Source organism: Schistosoma haematobium, chromosome 1 (genome assembly GCF_000699445.3).
Source record: "Schistosoma haematobium chromosome 1, whole genome shotgun sequence".
Lineage (NCBI taxonomy): Eukaryota > Metazoa > Platyhelminthes > Trematoda > Strigeidida > Schistosomatidae > Schistosoma > Schistosoma haematobium.
Window position 1 is genome coordinate 68271611 of NC_067196.1, and position 15744 is coordinate 68287354.

Sequence of the window (15744 nt, forward strand, 5' to 3'; positions counted from 1 at the left end):
GGTCATGTTATCATTCTGATATTAATTCCCACTTCGTGTTTCTTTTCATGAATAGAAGTATCAGAAGGGGGTTTGTGTAGATTTTAGTAATTTCAATAGTTGAGATCATGAGTCAGTTGAAACTAGACCACAATTGGAAACGCAGAAGCACTGGACGGCCGTTCCGTCCCATTGTGGGACTCCTCAGCAATGCGCATCCACGACCCCGTCTGGCGGGGTTCGAACTCAGGACCTATTGTTCTAGCGCGAGGGCGCTTAACCACAAGACCACTGAGTCAGCCGGCATCCAGCGGTGTTAATGTCTAACTTCAACTAATCCACGAAATTGAGCGACACATCCACCATTTTCATCAGTGAGTTACTATCTCACAACTGACCCGGTTGAACTCCACTGATCACTGCTTCTCACTAGAACTCCAGGATATACCCCTTGAAGCCAGTCACTAGTTAGCATATTTTGAAAGTTTAAGAATTGTTGTCCATTTTTCTTCCATACAATGTAATCTTTATACATAATTAAAGCATTTTTCTGAATCTGCACATTAGTTGATTCTTAACTGCTGCTGTAATTTCTAATAACCGGATAAAGGATCAGAAATGGTTCCTCTTAACAAAAAATGATTGTTATGTCCGTAGTTTATACGATTATCGCGAAATACGACTGCCAATTTAGATACGCTGACTTATACGACTAAACTAATGACGCATACACCAGTACGGGGAGCCTAGAGTCCCGACTGGTCGTTTTCCCGTCTAGCCCTGCATGTTACGTCCAGAACTCCAATCTCAGCCTTCGCGATACGAATCATATATTTCAAACATACTGGGTTTATATACAAACAAATCAGACCACATCACACCGTAAGACAGAAAATAACATTTGTACAGGGTCAAGCCAAAAATGGATGTGATTGCGAGAAACTGTCACTAATAGATTGGGAATAACTCGAGAATAGTGAATCATATAACAATAACCAATACGTCAAATAAAAGCTTATAATGAAAAGAATATGCATATACATATAATAATAAGAATAAACGTATAATATCAGTTCATAAGTAATTCCTAACGCTTATCATTCATTTATTCTTCGTTAGGATATAACAGATTATATGAATAAAATGAATAATATCCTAAGTGAAAAATTAAAATTTCGTAAATTAACTAACCTGATAAAATGGAGAACGATCTTACCATATTTTTGAAGAACCTCACTAGTCAAAAAATACTTTTATCAAATTTATACGGAACAATAAAGCTTATGAAGTCTTCTACTCAAAGTACATAAATCGCGTGCTTTATCTAAGTCAGTTCTAGGTGTTCATAACTCGACAGAAACGAGTCCGTAAGCAGCTTATAAGTTGTAGTGTTGACCATTTGGAGACTCAGAATATTTAACTAAGTTCATATGTGAGGATTAAAATGGAAATATAATATCCTGCTTAGATATTGCACGTGCGAAGAGAGTAGATAAGATTATTGCAAAGTAAATTGAACTAGGAAAGTACCTGGACAGGCCAACATACAAACCTTCTTAGTTCCGTTCTTCTACAAAAGATAGAGACGATAGCTACTGGGATAAAATTTCGCAGCTTTGTTTCTAGAAGAAATGTGTCCAACCGCTTCTTTTATCTTAAGGGCCAATAATTTAATAACCATCTTAATGTATACACAGCCTTCCCTTGTTGCTTTCATAAATTTTGTACGAATTAAATATTATTATCATTATTCACGTACCTTAGTATTACTATCATTGTGAATCTTGTAAACAGATGACAAATTCAACTAAAACTCTACTACATTATTTCTTGTTCAGTTAATGACATTCCATACACTGTGTAATCTTCGACCAGACAGTTGATCTCAATTTTAATTACGTTATAATTCCTACCACTCTATTTTCTCTACCTTGTAGTGTCGGTTACTACCTGAATCCCATTTAAGTTATTCTAGCTTCTGGACAGGCCAGTTAATCCATTCTTCTTGAGTCACGTTTTGACCTTGTTAATTAATCATTTATCAACCCTGGCTGATTTTATATGAGTGTATGTGTATACACTTCTTATCCTATTCATCATGTCTCTGACTTATTTTTATCTGGCTATAAATATTGAGTTGGCTCATACGCCTTCACTGCACGTCATTCCTCTTCGCTCTATTGTCTGGATCGACGACTACATGAAATATACGTATTCGAAGTTAATTCTCGTATTTGACTTATTGAATTTCGTTATTCATTAGCGCGATTTAAGTAGATAATTACATACGAGAATAGTTAGGATGTATGTTTCGACAGCAGTTATTTGATAGCAATCAGAAATTATCCAAATGAAGTCAGATCCCGGGCCATTAAAATATTTCATTGAAATCATGAACCGACTTAAGTTAGAACAGAACTGGGAGAACTGAATTTCTGTCTTGTCCCAGTAAGGGACTACTCATAAGTGTGCATCCACAACCTACGGTTTCGCGCTCGAACGCTTAACTTCCAGACCAATGAGACGGGATTCCATGATCTAGCTCCAATCAATCAGAGGAATTACGCGACCACCTTCCACTATCTTCGTTGAGTAACTGCGTCACATCCGACACAGTTTGGCTTCATTGGTTACGGCTTCTTGCTAGAAATGAGGAAATTTCGTCTCGAAGGTCACTAATGAGCACATGTAATTGACAGCATGAGGTTTCGGAGATTGTTTAAATATTTATTCCGATTACTACTCCCCCATATCCAACTAGCTTACAAACGTATTCAAGCTAACATTCTACATTAATCATTTCAATATTAATGATTTCATTTTGCCTTACCAATAATCTCAAATTCATATCCTGCTATGCAGTACTGTAGGACCTAAGCTGAAGTTAGATTAGTTCATGATTTTATAGGAATTCAACAATCCTCACAACACCATACTAACAAAAAGAACATTATTCGTTCATATATCTGTTTCAGATACGATGGGAATTTTCAAACAATTAATAGTAAATATTGATCATAGATAAAGAAAGAACCCATGGATTTCAATCAAAATGTAGTTTATGGCTAGTTTCTTGAATGGACTGATTTATTTACCACTTAATCGATCTTATGACCTTTTACCCAATTCATATCATTGTGTAATCTGTGATTGATTATCTAATCTGATTGTTACTTACACCATTGTTCTTCTTATCCTACGTTATTCATAATTATTTCGGTTACTATTCTTTCAATATCAACTGACCTAGTTTATTCACCTGAACATTCAAAAATCCTAGCTAAAAGAGTTATTCAAATCATAATCCTGAATTAATATCTCGTATTTCCCTTATATTTAATTACTAATTTTCATCTTTAGTTTGAACTGATAACTGTGTTCTTCTTTGTTAAGAACTTCATCTTGACTGACTGATTGCATGTAAAGATAATAACAACCAATTTCCATAAAAATTTATAGGAAAATAATTTTCGTTTATATTTATTAATAGAACAGTTCATTAATAACTGTGTGGAATAATAGGTGGCTTAAGAGAAACTGGGAATTTTAATATGTTCAAGACATGGCACTTGTCCATATCATCACTTATATTGGTGGGAATCATGTAAGGACTTCTGGTCGGATGTTTTACGTTAGAAATCGATATTTGAAGAGTTCACCAATAATGAAGATAAGTTCCCTTTTCACTATGTGGTAACTAGAGTACACCTTATAGTTTTATTTCCATTATTTTTTTCCAATTATCACTCTTGACACACAGTTTTAGGTATTTTCTCCACTGAAAGTGTAATGTATAAACTGACCCTGTGATTTATGCTATTTACGTCGACAGACATAAGTAGTATGTAACAGCGATCAAAAGTGGAATGCCTGTCAAAAGAAAGTTGAGAAGAATGGACTAAAGAAAACAGGAAGGGGAATATAAAGGTATTGAGAATTGGAAGAATGATGAAGGGCAATTGATGGAAGGTTTTCTAATGAAGTATTTAATGTATGGTTTTCACATTTTGCAAAAGTACCCTGTAATTTTGTATTAAACAATAGATTGGTTGTCCTCACCTGAACGTTCGTTCACTACGACTCATCTTTGTAAGTTATAAAATTTTAACAGAAACTGATAAAATATTTTTAAAAAATCAGACTTATCGTTTTATTTCTCTGGTACATTAATGTTCATAAGGGCATGAAAATTTCGAAAATAACCCAAATGACTAAACTGTTAGATAACAGAAATTATTAAGAAATGGAGTCATAGTAAACAAAATGTCATTCAAAAAAATCACACACAAGGGGGAAACAGTACTAAAAAATATTTAACATCGTGATATGAAGTAAATAAGACTGAACAGTATAATAACAACTAGCTCCATTTAATTAATCCTAAACTAGCAAACATTTTATTAAGTTTTGCTAATGCATATCTTAAAGATCGTTTAGGTCCAGCGGAAACTAAACCTAAACCAGTTTGATATAGACTAGACTTTCTGACTATATTAGATAAAGTATTTTGTAACCGTTTATTTCTATCTGTATGCGATAAATTTGATAAAAATGTTCGAGCATCATTGGGATTATGATTCCAAGTCTCTTGAACAGAAAGTAAACATATGTGATCGGGAATATTTTTCAGAAGTTGAAAAATATTTTCAGATTCATTGTTACATGGCTTAAACCAATGCAACTCATTTTTACAGAGATTAGATTTTGAAGATGGTTTAAGAGAAAAACCGTATAGTTGGAGAGAATCCAATGTATTATTATAAAGCGTGCGAAATTCAGATAATCGGCTTTCACCAGACACTAAGCGCCTTACTTTCTGTCGATCTTCACCGATAATCATTCGCCAATCTCCAGTGTAAGATATTGAAGAAATTGTGTAGAATAAGTCATATTCATTCAATGGGAAATTCGTCGGATAATTTTGTAAAATTGAGTAAGATATGGACGCAAGTAGATTCTTATTTTGTGATACACACAATTTTTCATCATAAACTTGGGGTGAAGAGAGATCAGACCCACTAGGAATCCATAATACAGGCTTTTGTAGGCGTCCAGCTAAGTAGAGATGTGACCAATCACACAAATCGGTGAGTAGATTATCCAATGAAACTACACCATATTTAAACGACAGTTTGGTATTATCAAGTGGATCACTCCATTCAATAAACGGATTGTAATAGACTTTGGGACCGGGAATACGAGAAAGAAACACCTCTAGGCTTGATGACTGGTACTTTTTGGCATAATTCCGAAATGAAAAATTGTAGTGATTAGGATTTTCAGAAATATTTTCCAGATGCCATTCCACAGGATTACGAACAATTATAATTATATCAATAAGTGAATTACTTGATGTTCTGTCCTTCTGTGGAAAAACGACAGATCCATAAGCAAAAGAAGCTACATAGTTTGTTCGATCTGTGTTAAGAGTATCGACAAAACGTTTGAGTTTTCCGGCCAGTCTACTGTTTGTCATTGTTCCTTTTGGAGGGATATTTTTCTAATGCCTACGACAGTTCCGGACTTAATATCTTCAAGGCGTCTCTGACCACGACGTAGTGCTGCCTCTATACCAAAAATATCAGTCTTTTTGTAGGCACTTGCTTGAGATCGAAACTCAGAACGGATAAACTCTTTGAGTTGATCAAAGTTGGAACCGTTATTTACATTGCTAGTACCATTTTCTAACTTGGACTTGAACTGCAACAAATCAACAGTTCGTAGAAAATTTCGGTACAAACGAAGAACTTCTAGTTGAAGTCTGCTATGACCAGAATTCATAAAACTAAAAAAAATCAAAGTGTTTGAATAAACGTATTAGATAACCTTAATTCCAACCTTGACATTAGACAACATGAATCACGTAAATTATATCGAATTTACCAACTAATTTGTCCCAATGATGGTGTTATATAACACTGAGTAGAGAGCTGCTGGGGAACAGCAGAGTAAGCTGTCTGGTAGCTTGTGGTGACAGATTTAACAGAAATGTAATACCACTGCAACTAAAATGATGCTACACAATTATACATATTAGGCATTACAAGCGTTTTAAGCTACACTCAGTCAGCCACAACGTAGGACTAGGCACATATATGCATCGGTTCAAGTTGCCACACCTCATAAGCACAACAACATGATCACCAAATTCATAAAGGTAGTTACTTCAATGGTAGTAATATATAAAAGAAAGATTGTGTATAAGGATATAGTACAAGAAAAAAGAATTAGTTCTTGAAAAGAAAGATATAAAGTAATTTTAATCTCAGTTTAATGAAAGACAAAGAGTGTATACACCTACGCCACTGCGATCGATTCTCAGCCATGTCACCCGGAGTCTCCAACCATTGGTTATGATACTCACGCGGACCCCAACCAAGTATTCTGCATCTACCAACATGGCTCACGCCAGAGGTTAGTGACTTCAAGGACTGACGCCACCTCTCCGTTTGTTCGCCCTTAACTTTCTTCCATCCGTCTCCAAAACTAGTTGGTATTGCGTGCCGTGGTAATCGCTGTTCAGGAATACGTAACACGTTACCCAACCATCTCAGTCGATATAGATTCACAACCTCACCAACTTATTAACCATCATTCCCTGATATCCTGGATATAACCTCACTATTACTGACCGGTGACCCCAGCAGATACGAGCAATATTTCTAAGACACCTGTGGTCAAATACTAGTAACTTACGAACATATACTTTTAATAGCCACGTTTCGCAGCCGTAAAACAGAACGGAACGAACTGCTGTGCAGTATACTTGTCTATTAATTGATAGACGGATATATCGCTTTCGCCATAGATGACGTAAGTAGACAAAAGCCAAACGAGAATTCCCCAACCGTTGCTGCTACCTTGACGTAGTGATCAGGTTTGCCTATCGGGATGAACCAATCGAGTTATACTGGCTGGGACAATCGTTCCTCAAGGTTTTACCATGCCAGGCAGATCTGTTGAACAACAGTAAGACTAAAAGTAGCAAACCCAGAATACGGACCAGCTGCTCTTCCTCATTTCAGATTAGCTATAACCTTTTGAACGTCTGCTAGAGTCGGGGGACCTACTTTAATGTTCCATTCAGGCTGTTTGGGAATGATGGGTAGTTGTAGAGTAGCTGAAGGTCAACCGAACTGCTCCTTAAAGTGTTCCTTCCATCATTCTAAACGTCTGGACTGAGAGCGGGTAAGTGTTGTCTTTTTTCAAGATCGTCTCACTTACACTTGACTTATTAATTCCAGTTTCTTTTATTAGTCTGAAAAGCTGTATGGTGTTACATACAGTCGCCGTCTTTTCCAACTCTCTTGCTTTCGTTACCCACCACTGCTTACGGTCGTTCCTTAGACTTTTGGTTAACCTAGATCTGATTTGTTTTCGCTCTTCATTGTATTCAGAACCTGATGGGATAAGTTTACGATAATCTATCAGCGTAATAGACTTTGTAGGAATCTATTGGTATTTCGTAATTATTTGGTTCAAATCACTGTCCGTATATCTTTCCAAGCAACATCTGAGACAGCCTCGTTTTCAGAACTTTCTAAGTGTGACCTCAGTTGTTCCTGAAATCCACTTTTGGCTTACTCGTCGCTGACTTCAACTCTAATGGGTCTTCTTAATGTGGTTTTTCTGCGTCCAGCGAGGCGCAAGCAAATGCGTGCTCGGAGTTCAGACAGGTATTCCAGAACGAGCGAGTCTTCTACCAAGCCTCTCCAACGATCATTGGTGGCAATATGGTCTATTTGAGTCCATCGTTGGTTTGGTGCAAGGGGTTGCCATGTTAGACGATGTCTCTCCTTATGCTTGAAATTGGTGCTAGCTAAAAAAAACGGTTGTCTGAGCACAGTTGCAGCAGATTATCACCATTATCTGTTCACTGAGCTGGAATACTAAACTACCCACCTAAATGTCTTTCTGTTTGGTTTAAGCTACCCACCTGGGTATTAAAGTCACCTGCTGCGAGTACTATGTCTGAGCGTTTAGCTTTCTGAAGAAGTTCAGAAAGCTTTCTGTGAAATTCACTTTTCATTTCATCCAGGCTTCAGTCAGTGAGATCGTAAGCAGAAACGACGAAAAATCAACGACGTGTGTCCTTATCCATCCGAGTTCTTACGGAGCCGTTTAGTCAGACAGTAAATAGGCGACTCATTTTATTAGCGATTGTTCTGCCCTCGTGTTTAATGCTATGCCTACACCTGCCAGTCCACGAGAACCTGCCATCGGGTCGCCAGATACACGAAGAGTGTATCTTGTCGGCTCTACGTTTTGGCGAGGTGAGGTCAAATGAACGACCACACTACGATCCTGTATGCGTGTTTCAGAGCCACAGCATACATCAATGGTGCGAGATCTTAAGGTTTTAGCCAAGGAGGCCCGTTGGCCGATTTGGCATAGGGTGCGTACATTGAAGGCTCCAATGTGTAGTTTGAAGCAAGGTTTCAGTAGACCTGGGACAGCATTTCGTGCAGTAGAATCGTTGACGACGGTGACGCTTGAGGAGGAAGTCAAAAGAGGAAGTTTAGAGTTGATAGTCAAGGTAGGGGGAATAACAGGAATTGAAGAGGAAAATTGATTATGAATACAGTGGTCTTGAGTGCTGTTAGTGGTATGAGGGCGGTTTTCACTTTTTGGTTGTCCACATCGTGAAAAAGCCCTTCTAGAGGTAGGTACCTGGAAATGAAATTGGGTTAGGAGTGGCCTTAGCGACCTGACAGCGTGACCGCAATGTCCAAGAGACAACTGCTTGAGGTCGGTCACACACGACCCTTTTGTGAACAATTTTCGTGTTAGCTCCGTACTTGTTGAAACCTTACCGCCGTAGACGGATATCCGTGAGATAAGGCGAGGTGTGCATTTTTAGGGTTGACCTTTTCTAAACACACCCCTCCTTGTGGGAAGGTATCATCGCTGTTATACTGGTTGTCTGAAACACCTTACTGCCGTCACACCTCCGTGCAATCAACAGTACGACATCGCCTTCGGATCCTGGGTTTACTGCTTTTAGTCTTACTGTTCTTCAGCCGACCTGTCTGGAATGGTAAGACCTTGACGAACTATTGTTTCAGTCGGTATAGCTCGATTGGTTCATCCCGATAGACGAACCTGATCACTACGTCAAGATAACAGCAACGGTCGGGATATTAAGGATAACTTGGAAAATAATGTGGTATTAACAAAAGGCTACGTGATAGAGTTTAAAAATTCTTATCATGGGGGGCAAATCATATTTTTTAAACATTATAATCATTAAACGTAGCCGCCAACTAACTTTCCTTGAGTCAGTTATAGAGAATCTGATAATGTGTGTCCTATGAACCAACACGTTGAAATACCTTTTTCATGACTATTTATCCTTTTCATAGTTAACAAAGAAAACTTAGAATCACGAAACTAACCCGAGCAAATTCGAAAGAACAACGCTTGTCTTTTGCAAAGTTGGTTTCAAGGATCTAAAGAAGTAATTGTGATCCTATCATTGCCATTTTGCACATCCAAAAACAATGAAGGAAGATAAAAGCGAAGTCTCAGATTGCTTGCCTTGTTAGGTGCTAGGGCAAAATAGAGGAAATTCCCAAAAATCTCCCTCTGGAGGAACACTGTTCGGGGATTCACACCAAGTAATCTACTTTCAGCACACATCACCTACTAATCAGTTCACACAAAACTATCCACAACCAGGCCTTACTCCCTCAAGGAAGTCAACTTTTTACGCAATCTGCAGGATTTAGAAATACAATACATGTGTTGAAAGAAATTTATGTACAGAAACTCAATCAAATTTTACAAGTATGCCACAGCGTTGTAAGTTGCATGCACGATTATAGTAAACAGAAATCCCAAAAAGGTTATTAACCAGTAAATCCATGGTTTATCATGCAATTTGTTAAGAAATGGTGGGATCCAATTACGACCGCAATGACAAAAATAGTTTTCCAACGTATGTCTAGTCGGCCTCCATATTACACATTAAAGTGAAAAAGTTGATGTGCTCACAATAAACAGCTTCATACACATAATTCCCTTTATCATCTTGAATCAAGCGAGAATGAATATTTAGGAAGCATAACATGAATTCATTTTATTTCCTTTGGTTGCCGCTAGCTGCAACCGCAGTTGTAAACATGTCTACAACTTGTGACACTTAAAAATCATAATTACAAAGCAGGTTTGAATTACTCGCATGGATGAGTTTGGATGGAAGTTACTTTGAAGACACATCAGTATAGCAAAGTAAGGGTGTGAATGAATTTAATAAACTGGATAGTTTTGTGTGAGCTGATTGGTAAGAAATGGGTTCAGGAAGCAGGAAATTTTCAAAAAAAAACGTCACAAAAGTTAGCCTGTTTACTAAGAAACACGGATCATAAAGTGGTACTTAACATCAAGACCATGTTTACCTTGAGTGAACATGTAGTGACGCAGAAGGTCACACGACGCGGTTCTAACCTTCATCTATTAAACAAACTCAGATTTCAAACTTAGGTAGTAAGGACAGAAGGCATACAGCCTATGTTATCCCTTTTCTAGTACGCTTCTGTGAGTGTCTATTCTTCTATCAGATGAGTTTTGGACACCACTGCTTCGGGTAACAAGTTCCAAGAATTAATGTCTCGGCGTGGAAACCTGTATGCCGCGAGTATTTTTGTTCGCTCTTAGCTTTTCCACAAACCTGATAGGTCCTTTGAGATATTCAGATATAGTGGGGATGAAAAAAAGACATATAATAAGTACCAAATCATTTCCTGGTTTTCTACACATTAAAATCAGAACTCCTCTTAATCTAAGGTAGGACAGAGCAAATAGCCTTTCTATCCGCTCTTTGTATGGTAAACCTCGGAGTTCTAGAGTTGCATGGGTAGCTGCCCTCTGTACTTTTCCCAGGATATCCGAGTCACCTTTAAAATAGGGGCTTACAGCCTGGACGCAGTTCTCAAGCTTAGTTCTCACTAAGGTTGTGTATACTGTAGTGAACGTGGTAGTAACTAACTTGGTGAATGTCCATCTTAAAGCTCATAGGGTTCTAAACCTCTTAGCTGCAACCTCCTGGCAGTAAGCCATGGTCTTAAGATTACGACTCACCGTCACCCCATGATTCTTGTGAGACCAGACCACGGGTACGGGCACTTCCCCTATGCTGTACCTATTTACCTTGTATCACCAAGGTGCATGTAGACACAGATTGCCACATTGATAGGCATCCGCCACTCTTTAGACTAGCTAATCACAATATCTAAGTCAGCCTGAAGTGCGCTTGCATATGCGTCTCTCGTTATTTCTCTCCAGATTTTTACATCATCAGCGTATAATAACATTGGGGACTCAACTATACTTGGGAGATCATTTACTTACTTACTTGCTTACGCCTGTTACTCCTAATGGAGCATAGGCCGCCGACCAGCATTCTCCAACCCACTCTGTCCCACTCTGCCTCCTTTTCTAGTTCCATCCAATTCTTCTTCATTTTCCTCATGTCTATCTCCATTTCCCGGCGTAATGTGTTCTTTGGTCTTCCTCTTTTCCTTTGGCCTTGAGGACTCCAAGTGAGGGCTTGTCTTCTGACGCAGTTGGGTGATTTCCTCAATGTGTGTCCTATCCACTTCCAGCTCTTCTTCCTGATTTCTTCATCCGCTGGGATCTGGTTTGTTCTCTCCCACAGTACGTTGTTGCTAATAGTGTTCGGCCAACGGATCTGAAGTATTTTGCATAGACAATTGTTAATAAACACCTGTATTTTCTAGATGATGGCATTCATAGTTCTCCAGGTTTCTGCCCCATACAGTAGAACTGTCTTGACATATGTATTGAAAATCCTGACCTTGGTGTTGGTTGGCAGTTGCTTTGAGTTCCAGATGTTTCTAAGTTGTAAATATGCTGCTCTTGCTTCGCCGATCCACGCCTTCACATCTGCATCAGATCCACCCTGTTCATCGATGATGCTGCCGAAATATGTAAAGGTTTTTACATTTTCCACATCTTCTCCGTCAAGTGTGACTCGGTTGTTGCATGTTGTGTTGTATCGGAGAATCTCGCTTTTCCCTTTGTGTATGTTGAGACCTACGGCTCTCGAGGCTGCTGCCACACTGTTCGTCTTCTCCTGAATTTGTTGTTGCGTTTGGGATAGAAGAGCCAGATCGTCTGCGAAGTCTAGATCATCCAACTGCATCTTAGATGTCCATTGTATCCCGTGTTTCCCTTCAGATGTTGACGTCTTCATGATCCAGTCGATCACCAGGAGAAAGAGAAAGGGTGAGAGTAAGCAAAATTGCCTGATACTGGTCTTTACTTCGAATGATTTTGTCAACTCTCTTCCACGCACGATTCTGCAGTTTAGTCCATCATATGAGTTCTGTATGATATTGACTATCTTCTGAGGCACTCCGTAGTATCAAAGAAGCTTCCATAGTGTTGTTCTGTCCACGCTGTCAAATGCTTTCTCGTAGTCAATGAAGTTGATGTAGAGTGATGAATTCCACTCAATTGATTGTTCCACAATGATCCGTAGAGTTGCGATTTGGTCTGTACACGATCTGTCCTCACGGAATTTCGCCTGTTGGTCTCGAAGTTGGGCATGTACGGAGTCCGCGACAAAAATACCTTTCGAGAAAACCTTGAATTTGCAACGTTGCAGCCCATCTTTTGCCAGTTTGATCACAGGATTTTCGACTAAATCTGTGGCAGGCTTCTTCGGTCGCATTTAGAGTGCGGAAATATAGTGCTTTCTTCACCAATCCAAAAGGATAATAATGCGTTTGAACGAATTTGAGGACAAGCTACGAAATTACTTCGTGGTTTTAAGTTAAATTCCTATGCAGACTGCCGCAATCCATTAAAGTAAAATAATACTAGAAAAGACTTTCTAATGATTTAAGCATTCCAAACACTTCCGGTATAATGTCTGGGGGTGACACCCAAAAATTAGATAAAAATTATCGAAATGGAAGGTAGGCACAACTTCTATTACTTGCGAGTAGTCAGATGATGGAATTCATTGGTCCAAGTGACCTCATAGTAATCCTTTCAAAAAGGAACGTGGTATACTCTTAATGATTAAGGATAATATTTCATTATAATTTACCAATATTTATCATAGTAAAATATACGTAAGTTCCTATCTATCAGCATCAGTGATCAACTGCTACTAGAGACTAAAGCCAGTTAACAAAAAGCTTCCTCTGTTTCATCTACAACTGTTGACAAGCAGTCTGTTCCAAGATCGTGATCAATTTGGAGTGTCTGTGGAATTACGTTCTATTACGATATTAGTACTGCTCTAATAATAGACATAATCCTAAAAATGTACATTTGTCATGATGTAACTGACTAATCTATAAGATCTTACATGGAAGTCACATTATCTACACCATCTCATCGTAACAATCATCAATATGTGAAGAAGAACACACTAGGCTAGAGATAGAACAATATATTTAATATGTGTAAAACATATGAGTAAAACATATGAGGTAACATTCAGCAGGGACTACGCGTGCAGGCCCAGGCCATGCCATCCGATCAACTCGAATTCATTCAAACCCTTTTTCCCGTCTCCCCCATCTTCGGGTTTTTCTCCACGCTAAATATTGAATATCTATTTTCACAATTGTCTCGTGTTCAGCTTTAAGGATTGTGTATTCAGAGCCCAATGCCACTATACGTCCACGGTTATATTCTGTTCTGTAATTTAAGAAAAATGGGGGAATTTCATGTAGAAACTTATCAATAATTGGTTGAAGGATTGAATAAATCACCTGTGGTCCTACTATTTTGCAAACAGAGATGGTTTATTTTGGCCAATCTGTAATCATATGACAGCTTTACAGTTGAGCTTAGCTGTAGTTCTTTGGACCTGTTCTTATAGCTCCTTGCCAGGGCTGGTTGTCTGTATACGATGTACTGATTTAGGGTGGACGAACACTTCGTGGAAAGTCATGAGGGTCTTAGTATCTACGTGGCTAACATTCATGTACATTAAACAGATCATTCGAGAAGTTTTGACAACTATGACTGTAAGATTGTAAGATTGCCACTACAAGATCTTTTTTGAAGGTTTTGTGTATGTAAACATTGGTGATTTTTTTTCCTTTTGATTCCTTCAGATGAACATTCTGTTGATCTATTCGATCTAATTTGCCATGGTGCCACTCGTACTTTGTTTCAGGTTTTGTTTTCCTTACGTGTTCAACGAATTTCCATGTTTTATTTCGAACTAAATTTATGTTCTTCTAGTTCATGCTGTCACAGCCGCAGCCATTTTGATTCTCATTCCTTTATTATTGTGCATTTTTTGATTGTGAATTAAAGCACTTCAATAATCGGGAAATCTCCGTGTTGGAATGAAATTAAACATTATCTTTCGAACGATCTGTACATGATCTATTCAGAAAGGATAGAGCAACATACATCTGTTCCATTCGATTTAACTACTGAGTGAACAGTTATCAGTTGGATAACTGGGTGGTAATATTTGTTTAGAACAGTGATTTACATAGCCATCTTATTTTCGTTTAAATTGGGTGATAGAGTGTATCGAAACTAACCTACACAAATATTCATCAATCAGAACTTAGCTGGTAAGTAAAAATACCATCGTATTGAGAAGAAGATTTCAGTCCTTAACTGGCAACGACCTTCACATCAGTATGTGTCTGAAGGACGGGTAACCCAACGCTTTTCGCTTTGTATGTGCTTGTGCCAGTATGACTGACAAACGCTGTGATGTACTTGGAATAACGAATCATTAAATGCAAACTTCCAAATCGCTCGCATAATTTCTGCAGGTTTTTTTTAAAGTTTTAAACTATCACCTTCATTTTTTATCGCATTTCATACCATAATATGGTCACCATATAGTGAAACCTGTAATGACACGAGATTAGAAAGGTTTTGGTGGAGTTTTGTTCTCTGAGCTGGATGGTTTGGTCGTGGAGCTTTCATCGTTCTTCTGAACGACATCATCAGCACAAACTTCAGATAGAAGTGAAGTGTTCGAATTTCTACACATGTGTTTCGCAGCTTGTTCTGTGCACCTCGATGTTGATTGGTTCTTGTTGACCTTAAATTTAATATTGTTTACTTCTTTGTTTTAGTTGTGTCTCCCATTGGTTTGATTTTTGTTCCTATATTTATGCATGATTTTCCTGATTGGTTGATAAACTGGATTGATTTCAATATGTTTGTTGATTGCTGATTGACCTGAGTGCCAAGCTTCTAAAAATTCTCTGGTGTTTTTGGAGTTTCCTCTGTCTAAGATTTCTACATTTTCCCAATCGAATGAATATCCGTAGTTATCCACGTGTATTGATATAAGTGAAGAGATATCATGGCGTTTGACTGCTAATTGATGTTCATGTAGGCGTAGGTGGAGCTACAAATCTTCTCCACGATTAGAAAGATCTTTTACACACAGTGGGAATAACACTAGTCTCAAAATACTGACATAGGGAAGTCTAAGAAGCACACTGAAAATGCCACAGGTATTTGTATTTTGACAGTAATTTAACCAGTAACACCTTTTATAATGAATCGTGTCCACCCAGTGAAATCAAAAGTCAGAAGCGAGGAGGTCCGAAGATATATTTGATAGGCTATCAATATATTGAGAAGCGACTGATCTAAATTGGCTAGCGATTGCAAGAGGTTGAGTATGGCGTTCCCACTCATGGTCTGGTGCGGATGCATGACCGTGCACCTTCAGCTAGGTGAGTCCATCAAAACTAATGTGGTCAGCATCCAATGCCAAAGACTTACATAGCTATTTATTTTGGG

General features: G+C 38.3%; 1 protein-coding gene across 1 annotated transcript; it reads right to left on the reverse strand.

Moving 5' to 3' along the window:
* Window positions 1-2163: 2163 nt before the first annotated feature.
* TAMM41 (Phosphatidate cytidylyltransferase, mitochondrial) lies at window positions 2164-10426 on the reverse strand. Its single transcript, XM_051209478.1, has 2 exons — window positions 10377-10426; window positions 2164-5764 (listed from the first exon to the last, which is right to left on the reverse strand). Exon 2 carries the CDS (start codon window positions 5453-5455, stop codon window positions 4340-4342), a length of 1116 nt encoding a protein of 371 aa, XP_051074933.1. The 5' UTR covers window positions 5456-5764; window positions 10377-10426; the 3' UTR covers window positions 2164-4339.
* Between the last annotated feature and the right edge of the window lie 5318 nt (window positions 10427-15744).